The sequence below is a fragment of the Papaver somniferum genome, chromosome 8 (genome assembly GCF_003573695.1).
Source record: "Papaver somniferum cultivar HN1 chromosome 8, ASM357369v1, whole genome shotgun sequence".
Taxonomy (NCBI): Eukaryota; Viridiplantae; Streptophyta; class Magnoliopsida; order Ranunculales; family Papaveraceae; genus Papaver; species Papaver somniferum.
Genome location: NC_039365.1, coordinates 157,498,457 through 157,508,025, shown reverse-complemented (window position 1 = coordinate 157,508,025; position 9,569 = coordinate 157,498,457). Strand labels below are relative to the sequence as shown.

At 37.4% G+C, this 9,569-nt stretch overlaps 1 protein-coding gene and 1 long non-coding RNA gene across 6 annotated transcripts; one reads left to right on the top strand and one right to left on the bottom strand.

Moving 5' to 3' along the window:
* The first annotated feature begins 1,686 nt into the window (after positions 1-1,686).
* LOC113303665 lies at positions 1,687-4,731 on the top strand. 3 transcript variants are annotated; one of them, XR_003337655.1, is made up of 4 exons: positions 1,687-2,040; positions 2,446-2,955; positions 4,068-4,125; positions 4,291-4,731. It is a non-coding gene; the product is annotated as an uncharacterized LOC113303665 (long non-coding RNA). The 3 variants fall into 3 exon arrangements; XR_003337654.1 differs by having other exon boundaries at positions 4,068-4,177; XR_003337653.1 differs by having other exon boundaries at positions 4,068-4,731.
* A 762-nt stretch (positions 4,732-5,493) lies between these two features.
* On the bottom strand, positions 5,494-7,818 carry LOC113303664 (F-box/LRR-repeat protein At4g14103-like). 3 transcript variants are annotated; one of them, XM_026552718.1, is made up of 3 exons: positions 7,704-7,818; positions 6,252-7,532; positions 5,494-5,652 (listed from the first exon to the last, which is right to left on the bottom strand). In XM_026552718.1, the coding sequence occupies exons 2-3, from the start codon at positions 7,515-7,517 to the stop codon at positions 5,509-5,511; spliced, it is 1,410 nt and encodes a 469-aa protein (XP_026408503.1). In that variant the 5' UTR covers positions 7,518-7,532; positions 7,704-7,818; the 3' UTR covers positions 5,494-5,508. The 3 variants fall into 3 exon arrangements, with proteins under 3 accessions (XP_026408503.1, XP_026408504.1, XP_026408506.1); XM_026552721.1 differs by having other exon boundaries at positions 5,584-5,705; XM_026552719.1 differs by lacking the exon at positions 7,704-7,818 and having other exon boundaries at positions 6,252-7,697.
* Positions 7,819-9,569: the final 1,751 nt, after the last annotated feature.

Here is a 9,569-nt window from a genome sequence, read left to right as displayed (position 1 = left end):
TTCTTAAAAGTAGTGGACTGAGTGGTGGCTGTAAAGATTTACCATGGATCATTGTTTATGTGTAGGGAACGCGGTGCTTTTCCATTTGGTTAACCTTAAGAAATTCAAGGTTTTCATTGTAAGGGAAAATGGTGTACCAGACACAGATGTCGGAGCATGCATAAATGGTAAAGCAGATATTGAATTGATGGTGCTCTAAGCCTTCTGCAACTGAAAACGCAGGCACATGAAAGTCTCAAGGTATTTTTTGTCGACTCTATTGTTTAGTGCTTGGAAAACTTGCTGTGAAATACTCAAGTAGGGTGCACTTGAACTTGTACGGTTAAAAACACAATCACATGGAAAATTCTCGAAGTATTTCTATCGGGTCTGTCATTATTTATTTTGTTTCTTCTATTTGTGTATCATTAAACTATTGTGATTTAGTCATCTTGCAAGTGATAAATTGAGCAAAAGCCAAAATCTACATCCACACATAATAGATGTTTTTCATTAGTTGTTGTTCAAGGTGTAGGTGCAAATACTCCTACATATGCCTTAAACAACAACTAATGGGAGACGTTTTTGGCGTTTCACTGCAGGTTTTTTTCCCAGCTTCAAATTGTTACCATCAAGGTGTAAAAATTGTTACCATCAAGGTGTAAGGATGTTCAACACAACAGTTTAATGTTCAACACAAACTGAAGAATGCTCTGAGAATTTTTCACTAATTGCACTTTCAACTGTAGAAGGCTAACTGCACCATTAATATCTACTCTACAGTTTCCTTACAATGATGAATTTTGTTTGCATTGTTTAGTTGGAAAAGTACTGCATCTCTCTCTCTCTTATATTGTGGGCCTTGGAAAGACCTTTCCATCTATCATTCAATTGTTGCATGTGAAGAGAAGGTTTTTGTTTGCTTTTTTTCTTAAAAGTTTTATTTATTTATCTATTTGTCGAGAAAGTCACAAAAATTATAAAAATAAAATTAATTATTTTATTTATAGCTGTATTCTAAATTCTCAATTTCAGTAGGGTATTCAGTGCAAAATCTATAAAGAAGATACCAAGGATATGAAAGGCACATGCTCACGGTGAGCTCTCTACACAATCTCCAGAGGACTGAAGCATATTGAAACATGAACCTAAGGTTTTTAAGCGTGTGCAAGGTATACTTTTTTTATTTATTGAACTAATTGAACTAGTCAAGGGTTCAAGGTAATCATGTTCTCCCTCCGTCCCACTGTTAGTTGAATTAATAGTGGGACGGAGGGAGTATTCCATATCTATGTGAAGAAGTTAATCCTAAAATATACACTATGATTATAAACAGAATTGTTTGGTGTATCGAAGATGTGCATCGTGATGTTTGGTGTGAAAGAAAAAAAAGATGGTGGACCCCTCCATTAACCCCACACCCTGCAAATCTCCCTCTTTGATCACGGTGCACATTTTTTGTACGTGTATCTAGGAGTGCACATATCCTACCCATATCCGCCAATCCTACCCTACCCGCCAGTGTTTTAATTGTATCCTATCCTACCCACTATTTGGCGGGTAGGGTAACGGATAAAAATTTTCTTAACCGCCGTTAGATGGGTAGGGTGACGGGTAAAGTTCGAAATTATCCTACCCTACCCGCCTACCCGCCTATTTATCTAACAGCCCGCAGCAAGTGAAAAATGCTCTATTATGACTTGAGCTGAAAAACTCGACCTGTTAGTCTGGTTGTAAGAAACCTAATTTCCTTTCCTTCTCAAACGCACATGCCAGCAGTTACAAGCGTAAATACCCAGTCACAACTTAGAATAGGTAGCTGGATGCAATCGACGTAGTTGAGTCCGACGTAGTGGAGTCTTTCTTTAAATTTGTGTTGTAAATCATCGAAATTTGGTTATTAAATTTTGATTTGGTTGTGTAATCATGTCGAGAAAGATGCTAATCGATGGAGAAGTGAACATCTCTAACGAACAGGAATATGATTACGATCTGTTTGTGATTGGTGCTGGTAGTGGTGGTGTTCGTGCTTCTAGAACTTCAGCTGCTTAGGGAGCTAAGGTGAGTGATTTCAACTCTAAGCTGTTGTGTGAATTAATAATATTGTTGGATAATTGGTTGCAGTCTGAATTGTATAGTAGTATTTCTTCTTATTCAAGCCGGATGTTGTTGCTCTCTATATGCTTGTGAATATTTCCTTGAAATTATCTACAAGATTTCTCTATTTTTAGGATTGAATTGTACTTTGGATAGTGGTGTTGCTTGTGTGAGATTATGTTTTGGTTTCCTCACTCTATTCTTGTTGTTTTTACGGAAAATGAGAGATCAGAGGGGATGAAATTGAGAGATAGAATAAAAAATGGTTGTCAAATTGATTCTACAACAATAATTAAAAGCTGGGTTTGGATTGGATTTGAGAGTATTGTGATAGAGACTCAATGGTGTTAATGGTGGTTGATTTTGCAGCTTTGAATGAAGATTTCTGGTGGATGATTGCAGGTGGAAATAAGAGCTTGTATTGCTGTGTTATTTTTGGCAGTATTGACAAAGTCTAGTTTGAATTAAGAGATGTTGGAGCTGTGTTCTGTTCTTAAAGGAGTTGCTTCCATGGTCACAATTGCTAGGTGGTCATTGAGCTGATGCTGCAACAGATGGCTAGATGGCTGCAATTTTGGTGTTAATACAGTGAATGGCTGATTGAGGCTTAGCTGGATTTTGGCTGCAGTTTTGGTGTTAAAAACGGTTATACCCGCCACCCTACCCTATCCGACCCGTCAAAGAATGGGTTGGGTAGGATCTTACCTGTTTAATGGCGGGTAGGGTGGCGGGTAAAATTTTTCTTAACCGCCAGTGAACGGGTAGGGTGGCGGGTATAGGTCATATCCTACCCACCCTACCCGTTGTGCAGCCCTACGTGTATCATTTCCGAAGATTATAGTTATGCTTATTTCACAAGTCAATAGAGCTTTTTGGATGGTAAGTTCCAACCTATGATGTTATATAATAGTTTCCTCACGTTGATATACTTTTCTTATTTTTACATGGGGTTTTATGACTTTGTTGACCCCAAGGTCAAGGGGACACTAGTAAAGACTGTAAAGTACCTTGTTTAAAGTAAGATTCCTGGAAAGAGTTTGCCAAGGCTCACGGTTTAAGTGAGGGATGCACTATTGTCGACCTTAACAAATTTAAGGTTTACATTGTAAGTAAAATGATAAGAGCAGACAGTGGTGGTGGGATTAGTCTTGTACGGTTGAAAGGGCAATCATGTAAGAGGTATTTTTATTGGATCTGTCATATCTATTTTTCAGTTTGTGTAACATTAGATTGTTGTGATTTAGTCACCTTGCTGGTAATACTTTAAAGTCGGAAAAAAAAATCTGCAGCAAAATGCAAAAGGCGTTTTCCATTAGTTGTTGTTCAAGACTGTGCCCAAGCTTGAACAACGTCTAACTGGAAGACGCCTTTGGTGTTTCATTGTAGGTTTTTTTTCTCCGACTTCAAATTATTATAAAAAGGGTAAACGTCATAACAAAATGAAAACGACAGATGCGGCAAATATACCTCGAGATTTTCTCTTGGATTGCGCTTGCAGTTGTAGAAGGCTTAGAGCACCATCATTGTCTGCTCCTACCATATTTCCTTACAATGTAAACCTTGAATTTTTCATGTTGTTCGATTGGAAAACCAGTGCGTCCCCCTTCTCTTAGATTGCGAGCCCTTGGGAATCTGCAAATCACGATCTCCGAAAGTTCCACGCGAGAATTTGTTGTGCCAACGATCACCAATTTGTTGTCTCTTGGCAATAAAATAAATGTCATATATACCTCTACTTCCCATTTGCAGCATCTGATTTCCTCAGTCACCACAACACTTGCACAAGAGTGACTGCCCTCACTGATAGTTCCAGAAGTTTACACTAGAGTTTCTTTAAGAAATTTCTTTGTGTTGCAATGTTGTTATATTGGATTCTGGCAATGTGTACACAGTGACGTTAGCCACAACCCCTGTGTGCAGATGTAATTTCCCTGACATTGTAGTCCCATGCAAACTCATACTCTTTGTGTTCCTGCATATTGTCTTTGTAGGAAGGCAATTAAGGCATGTCAATATACGGATCTAAAGCCCATATCAGCTCAAACTACGGTTGGTGCTTACACATTTTGCAAATTTTGTCATCTAATTTACGATGGCAAAGGTGAAAAGCTCATTGCGAAATTACCTGTGCTCCTAATGTTCCTTTATGTACATTTAAATGAGAAATGAGCTATGATGCAACTCACTCTGTCATGAACCGTGTTGTGGATGCAGGTTCGGCCAAGGATGGTTTCATCTGTTGTTGTATGACTGCAAATGAAGGGTTGCAAGTACAAGAGGAATTTAAGTGAATCTGGTGTATGACTGGAACTTGAATGCAGGAAATGAATATATAATACCTATGGGTAATTGAGAAGTTTATGTTGTTGGGGGTTAGATATGCATTGTTTGCCTTTTGCCTTGGACTATGAACTTGGAGTCTTGTGTGCATCAGTTGGCTCTGCCATCTTTTGAGTGGCTAGGTTCGTGTGTTTGAAACAACGAACGAGTGGCACAGGCTGACAGGCAAAGTACAAAGAAGTGTGCATATTTCTAATGGTTAAATGAAGAAACATTTTAACTTTCATGTAACCAAGTTATAATGATAACATACATTCTTGTAATAGATTATTCGCTGCAACAACGAGAATGCTTGTAAAAGTGGAGTTTTTTCTTAGAAGAATTGCTAGTGAAGAGAACAGTAAAAATAATACACAAAGACGGAGTTAGACATAGATCCTGTTTCCATATGATCAAGAGTGCAATTTTAAAACATTTGCGAGGCATCACCTTTCTGAGCATTAGGATGCTATATGCAGAAGAACCGGTTAGTTTTCGTGGAACAGTATCCGATACTGCCTTGTGTAAACCAAGCACAAGCCCTAGGCGTGAACTTCCGCAATTTAGCTGAGAAGGGTGAGTTTTGCCATTCGATTTTTTGAAGCCCACCTCTAGTTGCCCATTCATCAGCATTTGCCAAAGTGTATAAGCACCGGTCCCAACATTGATGTACAGATGTGTCTTCTATGTAGGAGTCGGGTTGAATTAGCACACAACTATTGAATCTGTGCTAGTATTGCTGTTAGTGTATCTATTTTGGATGTCTGTGTTTATGTCTTGTCTACTGTACTTCTTTCAACTCTTGAGAACATTTTTGTACTCCCAGAGCTTGAGTAGGTAGCTGATAAACTAGCAAAATATGCTAGAGCTCTGGCAGTCCAAGCAATTCAATGTATGCCTTGGTTTTCAAATTTAGGAGAACAAAACATACATACTGCAATATTAACAAGCCCAAAAATCTATTTCAAAAAATAAGCCCCAGGGAATATTTTGTTTCAAGATATGCTAAAAGTATGCAAAATTAACCATAATATGTACAGATCATACTAGAGATGCTAGTTTATCAGAAAGGTTCAAAATAATAAATTAGAAATGAAAGGTAAACTCTAAGAACTAAAGACCACAACAAAAGACTAAGAAATTAAAATCTGACCAAGAACTGGTTGGCCGTACAAACCATGGTAAGCTGCGAGAACAACTTGGTTCAAGAACTGGTTTCGCAGGCCTTTTCTCAAACTCCTTGTGGGTGTCTTGCTGCTGAAGGAGGAATGAGAAAGCTATTGATTTCAAATCTCTATATATCTCCTTCCCTACATTAAATTTAAAATCGACAACAACAACATTTGATGCTTATATGTTATAAGAGAAACAATACTTAAAACGAAGGAATCAGGATGGAGGAATAATGATAGAGAGTTAAAGGCGGCAAATGAAACTCTAGAAACAATGAAATATTATAAAGACAAACATAAGTTTGTCAGAAAACAAGTTAAAGAAAGGATTAAAAAGAAACCAAAATTAAAGACAACATATCTTTACCAAAAAAATAAAATAAAGACAAAGGAAACATGATTGAGGGATTAATTGTAGAGAACTAGAATTCATGGCGAGAAATGAAACTCCGGACTGGTCCCAAGACTTTCACCAGAGCTTCACCAACTGTTTTACCCAATTCATTCAGTAACATAACAAAGAGATTTAAATTGCTGACTCCAAAACACTCAAAGCTTCAACAAACTAATTCTCTAAATGTTTTAAGACACATAAAGTACACATTCATCTGAGCCTCTAGGAAACAACACTATCTCATCTGAAACTTTCTTTTTGTAATATGATGATAAAATTGTAATTTCTACCTTCTGCAAAACTTTTGCATTCTTCAGAAAAAATCTTATCAAATCCTTCTCGACTTGCTTCCCCCAAACCCCGTGAAATTCAATCAACTTGAGGCTTCGCAACAAACACTGAGGAATTGGACTTAGTGACCATTCATTACTACTGGTAGATGCATATCTGCACAAACCTTCAGCAAAAATTAGTGACTCCAGATTAGGCGAGATATGAAGAAAGTCGAGTAGTATTCCAACAACCCAGCATGGCAGATTACCCTCATCCCGACATCCTAATCCAAAATATAATCTTGCACTCGTGACTTTCAAATGGATTAAATTATGAAATGTAAGCATTTTCTTTTGGAAATGATCTTGATAGGAAAGACGCTTTAAGCTACAATCAGATATAGTTAGATGTTTCACATAAGAAAGACTACTGAAAAGCTTCGTTGCAAGATGACCAAGTTCACCCCTTTCCCTACAACCTGCTGGACATGCAAGGACAATTTCTGCATCAAGCAATGTTAAAAATTTAGGCAGAGCAAAATCCTTTGCAAGAACTCTGGAGTATTTGAATGATTGTAAATTTGGAGCATTAATCTGGATATCGAAGTTTGGATCTACTGCATAATCAATCAACAACCTCTTCAAATTAGGACAAAAAATACTTAGATGCTGAATAGGCCAATTAAACCCTTTCAAAATCAACTCTTCAAGAATAGGGGAGTAGGAAATCAACCTTTGAATGACCTGCTCTTTTTCCACAAAAACACTCAGTCGAAGGATCTTGAGGTTTGGAAAAAAAACTGATTCCGGAAGCTGGAGATAAGACTTACTAATCTCCAATATAGCCAGTGACTCACAACTAAAAAGGCCCGGAGGAAGCAAAGTACTACCTCTACGATCATTAAGAACAAGCTCTTCAACTTTCTTTCCCAGCACAGTAGTAATCCACTCATCAATCAGGGATTTACCAATAGAAATATCGAAAGAAATACAGAATTTCTTTATACTCGGTGAATGAACATCTTGGCGAAAAGACAACACTCTGTCTAGAAATCTAATGAATGCTTTGGTCTCTTTGGTGTAAGCAGAAGGACACTTGCGATCGCGAAAGTCAATGATGGGAATGGATGTCCATCTATACCTCCATGTTTTTGATAAAATGCTTGTGGAAACAACACATTTAATGGGAAGAAAAGAGAATATGTGATGAATGAGGGGTTCTGGTAACTCACTGATCCTATCCCTTTCCTTTTCTCTTCTGTTATGGCTTCTCAATATCACCATTTCAATAATCTTCTACTGCAGAATGATCAGGCTTTAATTTTGTTAAACATGATAAACATATACATAAGACAATTTATTAAACCCTAGAAGAAGGAAATGAAACTTCTGAAATTTCAAATTGAGTACTCGAAGTTAAGCAATTCATCAAATCAAAAGATAACACAACAAATTAAATCAATCAATTACCTCAAACAGCTCAACTGATCACGGTTTGACACAAAGTGTAAGATTTCAGGCAGGTTGCAGAGAGACTTGGAGTTTTCTCGAGGATGAAAGGTAAAAGAAAAAAATGAGATTATGAAAAGCATGAACCCCAAATAACGGGCGACACGGCCGGGGTGGATATAAAATTGGTTAATGGGACTGGGATCCTCGTTAAGGGCCATTTTGTGCCACAAAGACATATTTTGGGTTGAAGATTTTAGACCATGGGACTAAGTTGGGTCACAATTGCAAAGTTTGGTCGCATAGTGTAGATTTTGAAAAATATGTGTTCATGATACATAGTTACATTATTTGAAACCAGCTAATTTTTTAATATCAATTCAATAAAATAAAAATGAAGTAAGAATTACAGAATTTCTTCCTTTTGCAAGAATTTACATAAACGTTTAGCTATACCTCTTTTTGCAAGAGAAAAAAAGGAAAAGAATAAAATGAATTAAAGAGATCATATATTAGGGTCATTGGCATACACCATCGGAGGAAGAAATGATCGCCTTTGAGCTCTTTGATATTTTTCTTGAGGAATGAGGATCATAATGCTTATTCTAATCAGTCTGATCAACAGAGGCAGCTGCATCAGCACCGTCGGAGTGGCTATCAATGACAGAATCAACAAGAACTGAAGTGCTTGTGGGTAGTGCAGGAGCGTTGACAGCATTGAAGTTGTCAAGACCAGCAAAGTTCATGGTCGTCATGGCATTATTATTTGGTGGACAGCGGTTACAGCCACTATTTCTAGGGAAGTTAGTACAACAAGAAGGCGTACGAGGATTCGGAACTGGTGCTCTTTGTAAGGACTGATGATGAGTAATGAGCTCAATCTTTTTATTGTAATTGATATCTCCTTGTAATGGCCTTACTGCCTCAACTCCAGGTAATTTCAAGTTATTGCATGATGCATAATAAACTGATATAAAAATAAACATTAGCGTTTTGAAGAGATTTTTTCTTGTTTTTACAGCAACCATTTTGATCAAATCAGCACAAGTTTTCTTGAAGGAAGAGAAGAACCGAAGCTAAAATGATAGGGTTTGAGGTTGTTTGGATGAGCATAAGTAACATAACATGTTCAATATATATATATATATATATATATATATATATGAGCGAAGGGGGTTTGAATATTGAATCCCTGTATATCCATTTTAGTCAGAAGTAAATGTTTTTTTAACGGAAAAACACGGAATTGAACGACTAACAATTAAGGAGTATCAACAACAAAGATTGAAAAATTCAAAATGTAGAACAAAAATTGTTTGAACGGGTCCTCGGGTTTATTCAAGTGTTTTTTAAGGGGTGACCAGGCCAACAGAATGCCCAAACTTATGAATTATTGAGTACTTGTTATTGTTCCCATGAGCTTAATTTGATGATCAAGATATAACAAACTTATCTATTTAATCACACCAATCGATCATAGTTACTTAGCTAGGCAACTTTAGGGATTTGAACGACGACCACACCATCTGGTCCGCACTGATCCCTTGGTGACGTCCATACCCGAACATCGTTTGCATTGCAATTATAATCAAGAAGATTAACTGGTAGAAAAATTTGTTTAGCAACCAAAATCACTGAGCAATAAATTGAACCCAAAAAAGTTACAAAACCACCGGAGGTTGAGCCTGGGGCCATAGGCCAGCAGCGTCATTAGTAGTACTGCTGGAGTTGATATCAACGACAGAATCAACAAGAAATCAACTGCTGGTGGGCAGTGCAGGAGCAATGACAGCATTAAAGTTTTCAAGACCAGCAAAGTTCGTGGTCTCCATAACATTAATGGACAGAGGCCACCGTCCGCCGATCTAGGGAAGTTAGTACAAGTAG